The 19,315-nt window shown below is 32.0% G+C and overlaps 1 protein-coding gene across 1 annotated transcript; it reads left to right on the plus strand.

The window, feature by feature from the left end:
* The first annotated feature begins 1,365 nt into the window (after positions 1–1,365).
* Positions 1,366–2,187, plus strand: LOC145112272 (putative phospholipase A2 homolog 1). Its single transcript, XM_079048457.1, has 4 exons — positions 1,366–1,473; positions 1,554–1,589; positions 1,685–1,808; positions 2,002–2,187. The coding sequence occupies exons 1-4, from the start codon at positions 1,366–1,368 to the stop codon at positions 2,178–2,180; spliced, it is 447 nt and encodes a 148-aa protein (XP_078904583.1). The 3' UTR covers positions 2,181–2,187.
* The last annotated feature ends 17,128 nt before the right edge of the window (positions 2,188–19,315 follow it).

Here is a 19,315-nt window from a genome sequence, read left to right on the forward strand (position 1 = left end):
TGAATTATTATAATGAAAATGCTTTTTATCTTTTAAATTTAAACAAATATTTTAAATAAATAAAAAAAAAACTAATGAGCTTTAAATTTGGGAATTTTGAAATTAAAAGGTAAATTCATTAATGAAATTGATATCAATTTATTACTACAATTATCACATTAAAATATTATGTGGAATTTAATAAAATAGAAAAACTCATAAATTGACATGTGGAAAAAAATTAATTTCAAAATAACTACAAAATGACATTTGACAATTTGAATGAAAGTGTGACAAGTGGCAAAAAAAACTTTCATTTATTAGAGAGTATAATGTTCTTAAACTTTAACCCTAACTTGATTTATTTTCAAGATTTTTGAAATTTTACTATTATCTTCCTCTTACATCACATCTTTTTTGCCGAACACCCACTAGACTATAAAAATCTTGGAAATAAATCAATTTAGAAGTTCAATTATAAGAACATTGGACGATTACAATGTATATATGATACAAAACGATATAGTATGATAAGTTTAGTTACTTAAGCTTATATACCCTTAACGGATATATATATATATATATATATATATATATATATATATATATATAGGGAAAAGTTCAATAAAGAACCATAATTATTGGTTCTCCAAGTAACCAAATCTTTTTTTTTAAGTTATAGAGTTTATTATTTATCGAAAAAAAAAACTAAAAATATCTAAATTCATAACTTAACATTGTGAATGTTAAATATATTTTTCGGATTCACCGCGTGAATTTAGAGTCACATTGTGAATCTTCAAAGATTCACATTGTGAATTTGACGAAAAAAAAATAAATTTTTTTTATCGAATTTGATATCATTGGAAAAATGATAAAAAGTTATGAATTTCTGTATTTTTAGTTTTTGTTTTATAAAAAATAAGTTCTAAAAGTTGAAAAAAAGATTGGTTCTTTGGTTAATTATGGTTCTCTATTGAACCTCACAATATATATATATATATATATATATATATATATATATATATATATATATATATATATATAGCTAGGTTTATTTGTTTAAACTAAGTATTGTGTTATCGTATGCAAAAATGTGGGCCAATCAAAATTAAATAAAAAATTAAATAAATAAATAAGGGTAATTTAGTAATTTGTTTAATAACTTCCAAAAATAATTCCTATAATCATGGTATTGACTTTTATTAAATCTCGTTCCCCACTTTATATAAAAACCGATTTCTGAAAACCCTAAATTGATCCCCTCATTAAACCGTTCCAGTTCTCCAAAGGATGAGCCACTGTTCATCGCAGCTATAGACCGAGGGAAGAGGCATCTCCGGTGGCGAGGTGCGATTCGGTTCGGCGATCCCGGACCGAATCCCGATGAGGCAGATACGACGTTTTCTTTCAACATCCCCACCGGCAGGTTTTCTTTCAGGTATGCACATAATCATCTCCATCGCGATCCCAGAATCTTCGGATGCATCTCAGGTTTATACATATCTATCTTTCTAACTTTATTCAAATCTAAATTCTACGTTGCTGAAAATCGAAAATAAATGAAATGTCAGGTGAGATGCAGCAAGCGATGCTTGGCAGAAAACTGTTACTATAATGCTCTATCTGATTTTTTTTCCCCAACATTTTTAGAAGTTATTAGATTTAATTGACTTGGTTTGGGGTTTGTTGATTGACATTGCGATCAGCGATTGGGATTAGATACGGGAAGTACTGTGGCGTTGGATGGACTGGATGTCCAGGTGAAAGGCTGTGCGATGATCTTGATGCGTGTTGTCAGATTCATGATGAATGCGTCGAGAAAAGAGGTATTGTTTGAGAATTCGATAGAATTTATTGCCTGTTTGGTGTGCACTTTTATCCTCTAATCTCTTCTATCTCTACCATTCTTTGATAATTTAAGTTTTGATGATGATTTGGTGATATAAATATGATAGTTTGAAGTGAGCTTTGAGCCCTAACAAATATAGTTGACATGAGTGAGTAATCTGTGTATGGTAGGAATGACGAATGTGAAATGTCACGAGAAATTCAAGCGGTGCATAAAGAAAGTTCAAAAATCGGGAAAGGCTGGGTTTTCTAGAGATTGCCCTGTTGACATTGCAGTGCCTACAATGCAACAGGGTATGGACATGGCTATTTTATTTAGTCAGTTTGGTAACTCTAAGCTTGAACTCTAATTCACTAAGTGTAATTGCTTTGCTGCTTAAGATTAGACTTCAAATTTATATATAATTCATACAAATTCATTTTTTTTTGTAAGTTACCTCACATATTAAGATTTATATCTAACATTGACCTTCATCATTGTTAGTAGGGGAAAATGACTTGCTAAGGTAATTAACTTTTCGGTATGTTCCAATTCTATCAGAATGGAATCACGAATTCCAATTCTGTTGGAATGGAATATGGATATTTTCTCATTGATTTATGCATTGGATTTGTTTCCACAGAAGCAACTGATGCTTGAAGAATGGACCATGAAATTGAAAGTGACTCTTAGCAACATTATTATTCTTTTAGAATGTATTAGTGTCTTTGTTAGATTTTGATGTTTTTTTCCCGATTTAAAAGTTTTTTAGTTTTATTCTTTAATAATAAATGTAATTCTTAACAATTGTTACCCGTATTCTATAAGAATTAATGTAATTTTTGTTTTTATTCTTCAATTGATGGTTCAAGAATTTGTTATTCTACAAGAAGTTCTTAAAGTCATTATCAAGAAATAGGTTCAAGAATATTTTTATTATTTATTGTTTAAGAATATTTTTATTTTTGAGTAAATAATTAAATAAATAAACAAATTATGTCAGAATGTCCGAATTAAATAAATAAACATATTCTGTCAGAATGTCCGAATTATAAGAATTATAATTCGTAAAATCGAATTTTTAAAATTAGTAGAATTATGATTCCTTAAAAAATGCAAATTTCCTTTATTAAATCTATATTAATTGACAAAAAATACCCTTGCAATTAATTAAGATGATATTTTTCAATTATATTTAAATTAATAATATATATTAATCACTTTCTTAAAATAAGTAAATTTGATTGGCCCAAATTTATGCATACAATAACACAATAGATACTCTAAACAAAATAACCTAAGCCTATATATATATATATATATATATATATATATATATATATATATATATATATATATATATATATATATATATATATATATATATATATATATATATATATATATATATATATATATAAAGGGAGAAAAGTTCAATAGAGAACCATTATTAACCAATGAACCAATCCAAAGCGTCGTAATTTAAAACGATCAACGGCAAAAGGAAGAGTTGTAGACTTTTACAATAGACGCACATGCACCAGATTATAACAAAACTCACTTTCTTTTTTTCGTTTAACAATTTTTTTAGGCCATGTTTTTTATCGAAAAAAAAAACCGAGTATACCGTTGTTCACGATTTTTTGCCCTTTTTCCAAAGAGATCCATGATAATATATAAAAAACGATTTTTTTTTCGAAAAAACCCACTTCATTTTCTTTGTTGAAAAGTTAAGGTCTATTTTTTTATAGGAAAAAATTAATAAATATATCAAAATTCATGTTTTTTTGTACTTTTTATAATATATTAATATTCATGTAAAAAAACGATATTTCAGTTCTGATTCACATTGTGAACCTGTTCAGATTAATATTGTGAACCTTCTCAGATTCACAGTGTGCATAATAGTAAGTCAGATTCACAGTGTGAATCTAAACTGGTCGGAGCTTTTTCACATTGTGAATGTTAAAAATTGAAATATTTACAGTCTAGATTCACAGTGTGAATCTACACTGTTCGAGGTTTTTTTTTTTTTTTGTGAACTTTTTCAGATTCACAGTGTGCATAATAGTAAGTCAGATTCACAATGTGAATCTGAACTGTTCGAGCTTTTTCACATTGTGAATGTTAAAAATTGAAATATTTACAGTTTAGATTCACAGTGTGAATCTACACTGTTCGAGGTTTTTTTTTTTTTTGATCGGTGTTGATGTTTATTAATAGAGTATAAAAAATTAATATTTTTGGTATAATTAGTTTTTTTTTTATAAAAATAAACTTAAATATTGAAAATACTAACAAAATGAAGTGAGTTTTTTTCGAAAAAAAGTTCGTTTTTTATATATCAACATGGATCTCTATGGAAAAAGGACGAAAAATCGAGAACAACGGTATATCGGTTTTTTTTTTGATAAAAAATATGGCCTAAAAAAATTTTAAACGAAAAAAAGATGTGAGTTTTTTTTGGTAAGGAGGTGGATTTTTGGTATAATCCGGTGTGCGTCCAATGTAAAAATGTACATCTATTTCCTTGGTCGTTGATCATTATGATTTCCGATGCTCACGATTGGTTCATTGGTTCCTTGTTAATTATGGTTCTCTATTGAACATATATATATATATATATATATATATATATATATATATATATATATATATATATATATATAGGTTATTTTGAGAATATCAAAATGATTAGAGATACACGAGAACAAATTGCAGTTGTCTAAATTTTTGGATCTAAGGTTAATATTATTGTGTCGTTTATGTAAATTGTGAAACTTATTGAATCAATGTGTAATTTTTAAATGGATGATAAAGGGTAGCCCTGTCGAAAATACCCGATACCTGAATTACCCGCCCGATTTTTTCGGGTATCGGGTAAATCGGGTATCGAGTAAATTTTTTCGGATAATCGAGTAACCCGATTTTTTTTTCAGGTCGGGTAAAGGGTACGTTTGTTGGGTTTCGGGTATACCCGAATTACCCGAATTATTTAAAAATTTTTTTTTTCGCATAACTTGTACTCTGTAGCAGGTATTTGATCACGCTTAAACTAACTATCATTATTGTAAAACATGAATCTCTTTTATTATGACAATATGACACTAACAATATTAAAAGTAATTGTTCATATATCATCTTGTTCTTTAAAACTTAACTGTTTTCTAGATTATAGTTTTTATTACAACTAAAAACTCATTATTTCGACGAAACTTCAGAACATGGCAAAACTTATGGTTACAATTATCTTAACCATTTTAAACTTTTAAATTAAGATCTTTAAGTATTTGTTTTTTTAACATCTTATTAGATTAGATTAAGTTGTTAAAAGATTATTTGATATTTCAGGTATTATTGATTAAAAAATCTCAATGTTCAAAGCTTGAGTAACTTCGTTTATGCCTCGTTTGTTTATATAAACAAGACTAATAAAGCACGACGTATTTATTTCATTAAGGTACACGCCTTTTTAGGCTAATTGTTGAAGGTATGTCAAATAATAAACAATATATTTATAGATTTTCTTTAAAGATATAATTTCTTTTTCCTTGCAACATTAAACCATCTCGGGGTTTTTTTTTTAATTTTTTTTATTTAAGATATATCAAACAATATTTTTATAGATTTTTTTTTTGTAAGATATAACTTATTTTTCTATTTAAAATTATATCAAACTCATGTTTTAATAATGTTTACTAGCAATATATATATATATATATATATATATATATATATATATATATATATATATATCAAACTCATACGTTTTATTTATTTTTAACACTTAAATTGAATCTTTTAGTTAGAAACTTTATTTTATGCTTTTATTATATTAATATACTTAATTAAATAATAAGTAATCAAATTTATAAAAATCCTTAAGAAGTAGCAAGTCCGTAGATTGAGATAAAATTTTAATCAGTCTTGAAGGAGAGTATTCGGAGATGTGACATTTAATCCTTAATACGAAATACGGTTTCGCAAAACTTTTATTTGTAAATAATTACACGGCTTTGAGGTGATAATCTAACATCAACAACCATAATTACAACAAACTATATATAAGTCACATCTATATTTTGTAAAAAAAAAGATTTGTTTGGAATTTATTTTTCTAATGATATTATTTATATTTTATTTATTTAATGATATTAGGTTTATGGAAATGAAAAAAAAATAGTGGCTTTATGTCTAAAAAAAAGATGTTTGTGGTTTACTTCTAACAAAAAATAAAATGTATTGAATTTATGAAAATAGAAGAAAAAAATGTATTAAGTTTGTGGGTTTAAGTTTAAAAACTGGGTTAAAAATTTGATGAAAACAAGGTTAAAAATTTTGATGATTTTTTTTTTATAAAAACACTATTATTGTTATTTTTTTTATCTTATTAAAAAGTAAATTTAAAATTAATAAATTAATAAAATTAGTAATAAAAATATAATTATTAAATAATAAAGATAATAATGACTAGGTTATTATGAAATATATGTATAAAAGTTAATCTGATGATTATTGATGTGATTATTATAGGATAATGAAAAAAATAGGGGCCTAAAATAATGTAGGATAATAGACAGGTGTGTCTAAAGTATGACACAAACTGGTAACAGCGGCTGACCATCTCCTAGACTCGTACATCCCATAGATCTACAACAGTGCTCAACATAAAAAATAATAATAATAATAATAAAAACCTTAGAAATCGATAACCCCATCGCCGTTTATCATATATTTCTTTTGCAATTGACTAAATGCTTCCGGCAAGATGTACAATGAGGTGAGTTCTAATTGAAAGATTTTAATATTTGTATTTCTTTTTGCAAAGACGACGAGCCTTTTTTTCTACCTTGATATTCAATCTAAAGGATTTTGCAAGAATTCTAAAATTTAGTTTTCGGCCATCGAGGTGACTTCAAAATGCAAAAAAAAGTTTATAACAATTTAGTTGATTTTTATTTATCGATAATGTTTTTTGTTAAAAATTTTTATCGCGTCACCTGCTTTTTATTTTTTTAAATTGAACTTAGTCAATCTGTATTAATTTGGTTTCGATTAATATTGCAATTTTATATGATTCTACATTGTGTTATTATTGTTTATTTACAAATGTAAAGGCATAATGCAACCATATAATATTTTTAGATTAAAAAAAAAAGTAGATTTCAGGACATAAGAATCAACTATTTGCAATTGTATTTTTGTTGATTTACAAATAATTCCGAACATACTTTTGTGTTTGTTAATTATAATTATGATTGGATTTAGTAATTTTGTTTATTTATCCTAATTTCATATTGTGAAAAATTGATAACATGTGGGTTTACGTTAGATGTATGATTTTTGTATTCATGGTTGATTTTTTGAGGTTAAGCGTATCTCTTTGTTTGGGTAAAGACTGGGATGCAAATGCAATTTTGAATTTTGTTTCCAGATTAGAATTTGATGGCCCTATTATTGATTAATTGAAAAATAGAGAAATGTAAATGAAGACTTTATTATTTTGGAGGGTGTGCATATAGTAGGAGAAAAGTGGAGAGAAAGAAGGGACTACCTATTTTGCTCTCTAAAATTTAGTTCATTCATTTTGTCTAATATTAACTAATTGTGAGATCTATGTATAATATTATATGAGTTAATTTAAAAAAATAAAAAAAAACTTAAATATAAATGTCAAAATATTTGAGAACTTTGAACTTATAAAAAATAAGAAAAATAATGAATTATTATAATGAAAATGTTTTTTATTTTTTAAATTTAAACAAATAATTTAAATAAATAAACAAAATAAACCAATGAACTTTAATTTTAGGAATTTTGAAATTAAAAGGTAAGTTGATTAATAAAATTGATATCCATTTATTGCAATTATTACATTAAAATATTATGTGAAATTTAATAAAATAGAAAAAAACTCATAAAATGACATGTGGAAAAAAAAATTAATTCAAAATAACCACAAAATGACATTTGACAAATTGAATGAGAGTGTGACAAATGACAAAAAAAAAACCTTCATTTATTAGAGTAGATTTCTTTTTAATGTTTTTAGATATATTTTGTGTATTATGTAAACTTCTAGTTTAGAAATCAATGATTAAGTTGAACTTTTTGCTATCTATTTTTTTTTTACTGTTGTGTGTTTTATGGAGAAGTAAATGTTGGGGATTATATTGAATTTAATTAATATAAGTTTGATGGTAATGGTTTGATGTTGAAGTGGTTTAATTATTATTGAATATAATCATGTATAAATGTATGAACCCATTCTTGATATATTCATTATGATTATAACTCTATAAATGCATGAAACCGGTCTCCGGAAAATTCATTTATGATTACATGTTATTTATCGTTGCGATTTGATTCAAAGGAAATAATGAGGTAGCGATCAATTCAAGAAAATAATAACCGACTTGGGGTTGTATTTTGCAACTTTTTCTAGTACGAAATGATTTAATTATTATTGAATATAATCATGTTTAAATGTATGAACTTAGTCTTGACATATTCATTTATGATCATAACTGTATAAATGTATGAAACCAGTCTCCAACAAATTCATTTATGAATATAAATGATGTTTCATAATAAAAGCACAAAAACTTTTTTATTATTCATCAGTTGATATATTTAGGTATGATTACTAGTCTCTTATTTATTCATTTATAAATGAAAGTTTTTATCTTTAAGTATTCATTTACGATTATAACCATATTTTTTAGATTTATGTGCTTTATGCATATATGACTAAAAAGTATTTCGATGAAATGATAAACTAGAAAAAAAAACATAGATTTTTTCTAAAAAAACTTTCATTAATAAAATAAGAAACAAATTGGTTAACTCAATTATTTTAGATAAATGTAATCATTATCATTTAATTTTTTATAATTAAAATTAATAAACATTTATTAAAAAGTTGAAATAAATGATTATAATATTATAAAAAACTCATTTAACTATGTCGACTATTTCATTAATATAATGATAAAATTTCTATATTACCCTTTAGAAAATTATTGGTCCACAATCATTTTTAGGTTCTCAAACTTTTTATATTATGAATATAACATATCTCTCTCTCTCTCTCTCTCTAACACCTAATAAATAAAAATCATTTTGTCACATGTCATTTTCGTGTAATTTATGTTTTTTTCATATGCTCTCTATAAATGATACATGAGTTTCTTACACTTGTTATTTTCTTAGATTTTTTTTAAAATAATAAAACTGATAGGCATTTAATTAAGAATCATTTAACAGCTAATTAGAATCAATTAAAAACTAATCTTGCAGTTTTCAATATTTTCAATTCAAATTTTGAAATCAAAAAGTTTTGCCTACCCATTATCATATCTACTGTTCTTAACGTCTTTTGAAGAAATAGGGAAGTTGAGTGTAGGATTGAAAAACGATGATCGTTTCCTCCATGTGGTATGGTATTCAAAAGTAAGGGTAACCTTTTTGACGTCTTCTCTGGTATTCCATTTCTCCCACCTACTATCTCTCACAATTTCGTTTTCTTTATGGGATTGAAAGGGCACGATATGTTCAAATTCTCTCTTCTATCATTTGATCGCTCCTTTTTTTCTTTTCTTCTGTAGAAGCAAGGAGAGAGTAATATTGAGTATCATTCCTTGAATAGAATAAAGGGTACAACAGAATATATATATACACGTTACATTCATAAGGGCTAGTTGTACTAGGCTAATAATGAGTTGTACAAAACTATATGTGGGCTAAATGCAGAGATATACTAACATCCCCCGCAGTTTTATCGGGAGGTGAGTGACGGACGTTTAAACTGGATCGAAAATCAGAAAAGAGGCTGGTTGAAAGTCCTTTGGTGAAAATATTAGCATACTGAGCGGAAGATGGAACATGAAGAACTCGAATGTGTCCAAGAGCAACTTTGTCACGAACAAAGTGTATGTCAATCTCTATGTGCTTGGTTCTCTGATGTGGAACCGTATTACATGACATATAAACAGCATTGACGTTGTCGCAATAAACAATGGTAGCCTTTGGAGGAGGACAATGAAGTTCAAGTAACAGGTTGCGAAGCCATAAAGTTTCTGCAACAGCATTGGCAACGCCTCGATATTCTGCCTCTGCACTAGATCTGGAGATGGTGCCTTGTCGTTTGGATGACCAAGAGATGAGGTTTTCCCCTAAAAAGACGCAATATCCTGAGGTCGATCGCCGAGTAGCTGGGCCATCCCCCCAGTTAGCATCAGAGTAAGCAACTAAGGACATGGAGGGGGAGGCATGAAGGTGAAGCCCAAAAGCAAGGGTCCCTCGAATGTAGCGAAGAATCCTTTTGAGAGCATGAAGATGAGGTTCTCTTGGGTCGTGCATATATAGACATATATGTTGAACTGCAAATGCAATGTCGGGTCTGGTGAACGTGAGATATTGGAGAGTACCGACAAGACTTCGAAACAAGGTATGATCGGCAACTGGAGTTCCACCAGCATCCAGTTTGTGAATTGGTTCTGCTGGTGTACGACAAGGATTACAGTTTGCCATGTTTGCACGTTCCAGAATATCATATGCATATTTCGCCTGAGAAAGAAAGAGGCCGGTAGAAGATCGCACTGCAGAAATACCTAGAAAATAGTTAAAATGGACAAGGTCGGTCATGGCAAATTCGTGACCGAGTCTGGCTGTAATATGTTGCAATAAATTTGAAGATGAAGCTGTGAGAATGATATCATCAACATATAGTAAAAGATAAGCAGTAGCGGCTGGAGTGTACAGTATGAATAAGGAAGAGTCAGAGCGGCTATGCTGAAATCCGATAGTAAGGGCATGTTGAGCAAAGCGATGATATCATGCTCGGGGGGCCTGATTGAGGCCATATAGAGCTCTCTGTAAGTGACACACATGGTTGGGGTATCTGGAGTCCCGAAAACCAGGTGCTTAGTGCATGAATACAGTCTCCTGTAAGTGGCCATGAAGAAATGCATTATTCACGTCAAGTTGATGAATGGGCCATTGTCGGGAGATAGCTATGCTAAGAATAGTGCGTATGGTGGCCGATTTGACAACCGTACTGAATGTCTCATCACAGTCAATGCCTAGTTGCTGATTACGACCATTCGCAACAAGTCTGGCCTTATAGTGAGATAAAGTACCATCTGCATTAAATTTATGACGAAAAAGCCACATAGATCTAACAATATTGACCCCAGGGGTCGTGGCACAAGAGTCCAAGTCCCATTCGAGATAAGTGCATTATACTCATCGTGCATGGCCTGTCGCCAGTTAGGGTCCTCAATAGCCTGTAAGTGGGACCGAGGGATAGGAGATATGGATGACACATGAAGATTAAGTTTCTGAATGGGTTTGACTATCCCACTTCTTAGACGAGTGGTCATGGGGTGTACGGGAGGAGGGGTGGGAGATGTGGTGGTGGAATTTGTGGAATGGGAGTTGGATGGAGGGGTGTTTGGGATATGAGTGATGATGGGTGTATAGTTATTGGTTTGAGGAGAAATAGGAGAGGTGGAGGAGGTATCATTTATAGAGGAATGATGCATGTGAAAACGAAGAGGAGAGGGGGTGTCGTCAAGAAAGGAGTAGGATGGTGGCTCATTGGGAGTGACATTTTGGTACGGGAATGTGTTTTCATCAAAGGTAACGTGTCGGGAGATAATTATTTTGCATGTGGCTAGATCTAGGCATCGAAAACCTCGGTGATGTGATGGGTAGCCTAGGAAGACACATGGGGAAGAGCGGGGTGATAGTTTATGAGAGGTGGAGAGATGTGGGAAGCATAGACATCCAAATATGTGAAGGTGATCATATGAGGGAGGAGTTTTAAAGAGACGGAAGGTTGGCGTGTCATTTTGGATAGAAGTCGAGGGAAGGATGTTGAGAAGGTGTGCGACCATGTGAAGGGCTTCAACCCAAAAGGTGGGTGGTAGGTGGGCATGAAATAGAAGTGTTCGTATAATGTTGTTAATGGAACGTAACATGCGTTCGGATTTCCCATTTTGTTGGGATGTGTGAGGGCAAGAGAAACGGAATTGAATGCCATGAGTTGAGAAATAGTCATGAAATTGTTGGTTGTTGTATTCACCACCATTGTCACATTGGAAAGCTTTTATGGTTGTTTGGAATTGATTTTGTACATGAGTGAAAAACTCAACAAATTTAGGGAACACGTAAGATTTTTGTTTTAAAGGGTAAACCCAAAGATAATGAGTGTAGTGGTCAAGAAAGATGACATAGTATTTTAAACCACTAACACTAGTGATTGGTGAGGTCCAAACATCAGAGTGAAAAATATCAAACACATATGAAACAATAGAATCAGAAATACTAAAAGGAAGTTTAACATGTTTTCCCAATTGGCATGCTTGACATAAGACATCAGAAGCAATTTTATTACACATAATCAATTTATTAGAAACAAAAGACTGAAAAACATGACTGCCGGGATGACCAAGGCGTTGATGCCAAACCGATGAGCTAGCGGTGAGTAAGACTGAAGAAGATTGAGGAAGAACCGGGTATAGCGGACCATCACTATCACAGCGGATTAGAGGTTGTCGGGTCCTGTAATCCTTGACAGTAAAACCAAATTCATCAAATTCAATAGAGCATTTATTTTGACTTGTAAATTTGCGAACCGAAATAAAAATTTTTATAATGGATGGAGTAATAAAAACATTATTGAAATATAAAGGACGATGGTGAGTTTTGAGGGGGAAAGGGGCGTGTCCAGTCGCAATAACATGTATTTTGGACCCGTCTCCAACGAGAACATGACGAGAGACATTATCAAGATGGGATTGGAGGATACCTTGGTTTGCGTGCACATGATCCGTGGCCCCCGTGTCCATTACCCATTCGTTAGGTTGATCAAGAGACATGGTGTTGAATAGTTGCGGAAGAGCTGTGGGTTGTTGCCCAGACCCAAACCAGGTCCAAGGAGGGGTGACATTGGGCTGTCCAGAGACAGATGTTGTTGCAGTTGACTGTTGGGCTGCAAAGTTGTCACAACTAGCATTCTAGCTAGGAAATTTTGTACTCTTGTAAACATTATCTACTGTAAACTAGTAAACCCTAATTCATGATATGCTTGAAATTCAACCTATGGAAGCACATTCAAACTTAGATTCATCAAGTAAAGTTGAAAACCCTAGAAATCCCGGTTAAAGTCCATTATGGACTAGGATTTCCTTATTGGGCCTAATGGGCCAATAAACTTCCAATTTGACTATTTTGGGCTCAGAACTCTTAAATGGGCTCTCATTGGACCCACTTTCACGAGACTTAACCTTTTTGGGCTTTATAAGTCTAAAATGGACTAGTTTACCTTTAATGGGCTTATTGGGCCATAACAATCCAATAAGCCCTAAAGAGCCACAAATCCATTCTTTCATGCAAGATTGGGCCGTAATCCACTCCAAAGGCCCAATGGGCCGAAAACTATCAATTTGGGCTTCACATTTCGAAACTCAAACACTAAGGCCCAAATCTTTTCTTTCCCTTCTCTCTCTCTCGGCCCAAGTAAAAAAAAGAGATGTAATTAGGGAGGGTTGACTTTGATGCCACCTCCCTATTATTCAACATGTAACAATGCTATAATCTCTCATACTTCCATGCATGTCAACTCATTATATCTCTCTTCCCCTCTCTTTTTCGTCTTCGGCCGAGAGCACAAGGAAAACACCCACACACAACATCAAGCTTCTTCCAAACTCTCTCAAGTATCCTCCTCCTTCCCACTCCAAAATCTCGAAATTTTGCTTGTGTATCAAGAGGATTTCAAGAGAATATCATCACTTCTTGGTAAGTTGTACTTAGATCCATGGTTTAGTTTCTTGATTCTTTTATAAATCTCCTTCTAACTCATGAAAGTTCATGATCATGCTTCTTAGAACCTATTTAAGCCAAAGTCTTCTCAAGAAGCTTTCTAGGGCCGAAAATAACATCAAACTCTTCCATTCTTTCTTCAAATCGAAAACATCAAAGCAAGGTGAGTTCTGTTGGGTTATGAGCATTCTAACACTCCTAAGTGTACATGCAACCCTAAATACCTTGGATCTATGTTTTCTCTATTATACATACAATTATGAACATCCAAGGTATTATCCTAATCTAGCATACAAAATAATAAATATAACAAGATAGAATACATACCTCTTTGATGTAGAATGTCTTCATGAAGCTTGAGTGCCTAGTGCCCCAAGTGTGACACCTCAAATGGTTCACACAACACCAAATACACTTGGAATAACTTGAGAGAAACTTGAACACTCCTTGAAATCGTCTAGCCCTCACACTCACACATTAGTGCATGATTTCTTGAGCCATGGGATTCTTTTATATGGTGGCTATTAGGGTTACACCATGTAACTCATAACTTTACCCATTCCTTATGCTCCATGGATTTTAACCTCCATGGAGTATCCATGGGTCACCCCATGGACTTAGTCCAACATAAGGAATCTTGGATCACAAGCCCACATATATAAGAATGAATGATTTACACAATCAACCCATATATTTAATTAGTCTCCTTTTGATCACTTAATTAATTCCAAATTAATTCTTGATCAATACTAATTAAATAACCTTATTAATATATTAGAACTTATAATATATTAACCAACCTTAAGTGTTATTTCTCTCATTATAGTCTATCCAACCCCAAATGGACCATGCCGGGTCGGGTCAAGTCTTACCAATTATAGTTATGGACTTAGACATTAATCCAACAGTCTCCCACTTGGATAAGTCTAAAACTATTATTGCGTATGACTTCAGGAACCGATCAGCAATCGTAGCTCTCAAAAGCTTCTGTCGAACTCTGACCTTGTCGATGAACTCTGACCTTTGTCAATGACTTGTCCATTAGATAAGGGATCATATATTCCTCCATTCTAGATATCATATGGACTGAGACATGGATTATCAATCATTCTCTCTGTCCATTTGTTGTTTCCCGATTTCCGATTCATGATGACTGACTGATTGAACAAATCAAATCAGTCCTGGCTTGGCCAAGCACTCACATGTATCATCTTTAAATCATCGAGGGGCCCACAGATATCGCTTTTATCCCGAAGGTAAAAGGAATGGATAAACTTCGACTCATATGGCTTGTTCTACTACTTGTTGAATCATACACAAAGGCACGTTTTATAACATCGAGTTACCAATGCGTTTTCGTGCAATCAATGTATAACCAACTCATAGTAACAACTCATATCTCTAGGTTTGAAGAATATAAGATATTATCGTCTCATGATCACTCATGATAAAATCCATGAAGTGATTCAAATGAGCGCGGGTTGAATCCAATACTCAGAACTTATGAGCACTCATGAGTGTTGTAGCACCACTTTTGTCCACCAACTTGGACCTCTACAAACCAACCCATGACAGTCTTGATTCATATCTACTTCCAACATATGACCGACTGTGGATGGTTTGAAATCATTCAGGAAGAGCGACTTAGTTATTCTGGAAGTCAAAACATGCAAAGTGAAACACAAGAATAAATGAATCAAATATGGTATCAAACCCTATGAATATAAATAAACACTTTTATTTATCACCATATTGATTACTCATTATTCATTGTTTCGGTTTTATCAACTTTATACTTGAATTTAAAACCATAGTTGTCCCATGCTCCAAGCATGTACACTATGTTTTCTAAACACTAGTCATGCCATACACCAAGTATGCATACTATGTTTGTCTATGATCTTTACTTTGTAAAATAGATCAATTGAACATCACTCCAATGATCCTCTTTCCACAGTCCCAAATCCTTACTGCAAATGCAAGAATTCCAAATTCATGCCATTTACTGAAATCTGTTAGATTCTAAACTTATATGCATTGATCCTCTTAATGATTATGCACGAAGTCAGAAAGACTTGACAACAATCATTACAGAGCATTCCAAAGGAGATCAGCTCCTTGGAAACATCCTTCTTTCATTAAGTTTCCTAATCTTACACAGATTGAATAATTTCTAACTTTGAAACATTTCCATATTCCATTTTGACTATCACTTCTGAACAAGAGTTGCCTCCTTACAGATTATGTCAATATGGTCCTTCCAGAATTAACATTATACTTCCAACTTTCCTTGAGCAACCAATCTTTGGTAAACCTTAGATTGTCCTCGACAATTGCTTAATCATTTTAGTCATATCCAATTCTAGACCTTTTCCCTTCATAATGCCCCAGTCATTTGGAAAATTTTAGAAAGGATGAATATAGCACATGTAATCGATCCTATATCCGAAGCATATGGGACACGATTCATGATGTCTCACATAAAGACTAAACCAGTCTTTTGCTATAATATTTCCATTTCAATTTGCCAAGTTCTCAAAATTCAGATTATGAAAAGGGATGCCGTAATCATAATCGAATTTTAGAACGCAAATAATGGACCCATATATAGAATTTCCTTATGTTGAGCCATTCCAACATGAAATTCATATATATATCCTTGATTAAATACGATTAAAATCTCAATCTAAGCTTTTAGAATTGAAATGAAGTATAATTTCCTCTCCCTTAGTTATAGCAAAACAACTTTTTCAATCCCCGCAACCTCACGAATTGAAACTTTTGTTTTCTATAATTAACATTGCTAACTTGCAACCTTTGTCATAATTATCATGCTCCCACTAACGTGATGATTATTAGCATAACACTTATGCTCCCACTAGCTTTGACATGTACTCAGAAATCAGTTGACTTTCTTACCAAAGTTCAGATTTCTGATACTAGATTGTTTTGATAAAACTTTATCAAAATCATACACCTCTCTTAGATAGCTCACATGTGTGTCTAAACAATTTTAGAACTATGAAAAGGGATGCCGTAATCATAGTCTCAATTTTTTAGACCTTTGCCACTTCTCACAAGTCCATGTTAGTGTGCCGGTAAACCACACACGCTCCACTAACGACTTTGAGAATGCAAATATCACAATTGCTATCTTGCTAAAATCTACTTATTGAATGTTTCCTCACCATCATTTTCATGAATCGGAGAGAAACCTTATGACACTTAGATTTAATAGTGTATGTGTTCTTATCCATGTGAATTTGTCAAAACCATAATCACAAGACAAGGTTAGTGACAAATCCAAACTCATATTGATTAAACTTGTGCAATCTTAAATTCTTGTCATTTGGCAGCTCAGGTGCCTGCCATTGCTTCCAAGTAGTTGTGCAACCAATTGAGAACTCTCAGAACTCCTATGCAAAGCCAACTTGAATAAGCACAAAAATTTCAACACGATAGGTTATAAACCTCAAGTCGTGTGCTAGTGAAGGACTTTAGGTTTTATTCTTGATTAAGTCTTGAAACTTTCAAGAGCTTTAAGACTCCCACTGTCCTCTTGACATATATGACTCCCTTGTCAAATATTCAAGAGATAGTGCGGATTCTTTATCAAGACTAACACTTTACACAATTGGCCTAAGTTGGTCTCTGTTTTATCCAAAACATCACAACTTACCAATTTCAAATGTACAAGAGTAGATAACCTTTTACTCTTACATTTGACTAGTGTTAACAAACCCTCTTTAAGATATGTCACTCAAGTTACAATCTTGGAGTATGACTCTAAGAATTTTTTTGGAACGAAGTATGACTCATCTTTTTGATTTAACCATTTCAACAATTCATGACTCCTCTTCTTAGTCATAAGAACGCACTAAGATGACTTTAGAGGACCAATTGTGATATGGTATCTTAATCATTAAGATGATCATAAACATGATACTAAAGTACTCTCCCATCTTTTCATATTTGAGAAACTTTTATCTTTCTGCCATACTTTGATTCTTCTTATTCGTTCTGTCTCACATTGAAACTTCTCCAATGCTACAGACTTATACTTAAACTTATAAGTATAACCATATTTACTGAACTTAAGTAAATCATGACGAATAGTCTTCTTGATCTTTTGTGGTGGACTTGACCAGTGCACAAGAATGTGTACTCGATCCCTTAGTCCTTTCCTTATTCACATAAGGAATTAGTCTTAATTTTCCAAGCTGAAAGTTCTCATTCATCATACTATACAACTTGCATGATTCCAAGTTTCGGTCCAATTGAACCTTGGGTGATGAGAATCTTTCCTTATTTGGTAATATTAGACACTACCACAACCGAAAGAATCAAATCCATTTTTCCAATATTGCTATCAATGGAATCTTATAAGCAACAACTTTTCACAAATGTCATTGTAAGGATACTTAAAATAAATAATATCAAAACCTTTTTCTTTTATTTTAAAACTTTGCGGAAAAACTTATCCTTACAATCCATATGAAAACCTTGTTGTTATCTATTCCTAAGCAATATAAATATCATAACTCTTAAGTAATAGCCCAAAATTCTGATCACCGAACCATGCGATTGAAATCCATCTTCGCGATCAGAATCAGCATGTACTTAATAGAGTTAGACAATGGACTTTACCTGAAGTAGAGCCAAACTTATTGACTTTAACATCCTTAGGTAAATTTGGCAGCTTCGTAACCAATGCCCCTTCCTTTGGCAATAGTTACCTATGGACCCTTGATAATGGGACTATCTCAGACTTCGCCTCTCTCTTTACCATTGGGTCAACCGAGTTGACTATGGCCGATCCCTTTCCGTTGGGAAGAGAGAGCTTTACTGGATATCCAATGTCATCATTGTCAATGTCCATAACGTTTTAGGAAGTTGATCTTAGCAAATAGATAAGATCATTAAGGGTCTTGTCTTAGTCTGTTTCATAGGATTCCTAAAAGAACTCACTATGTGACTTAGAAAGTAGTTGAGCCACCAACTTTCTCAAGACTTTGACACCCAACTCTCCCGGCTTGTCAATATGTGACTACATCTCCAAGATGTGATCACACCTAGACCTTGCCTTGCCAATAGGGCTTGAGTGACCTTAAACTTTTTAGGAACTTGTGGGTTAGGGAGAATAATTGGAGGAGGTGAAAGAAGTATGATATCCATGGGACATCATCTTCATTTAGGAAAGCTTGTTTCAAGAGATTTGGGAAGATCATAAATGTCTAGACCAGACATCTTTTTTGGGAGATATTCAAGATAGTTGATTTAAAGTCCTTAATATGACACCCAATATGAAATATTAAGGCTAGGACCCAACAAACTATTTTATAACTTAGAATAGGGATGCCGTAATCCAAGCTATAAAATATTTGAAGGTAGGTGAATGACGATTCACCAATTTCCACCATGAAAAACGAAATAATTTATTAGGTTTTAATTGGATTTGAAAGTCCTAGATCTTTGAGATTCATTGAACTGTTCAAAGGCATGTTTCAATCTCGAGTGTGCCCTTCAGGTTTTGTGACTGGGATGCCGAGGATCACAAAACAAGGTGTGAATAACCATGCAAATATACTTGGTACCCTTAATATTTACCCCTTAATCAGTGTGCCGGTTAACCACACACGCTCCACCGATACTATGATAAATATTAAGTTACCCTTT

This window comes from Lactuca virosa, chromosome 1 (assembly GCF_052849685.1).
Source record: "Lactuca virosa cultivar CGN04683 chromosome 1, Lactuca_virosa_CGN04683_v6, whole genome shotgun sequence".
Lineage (NCBI taxonomy): Eukaryota > Viridiplantae > Streptophyta > Magnoliopsida > Asterales > Asteraceae > Lactuca > Lactuca virosa.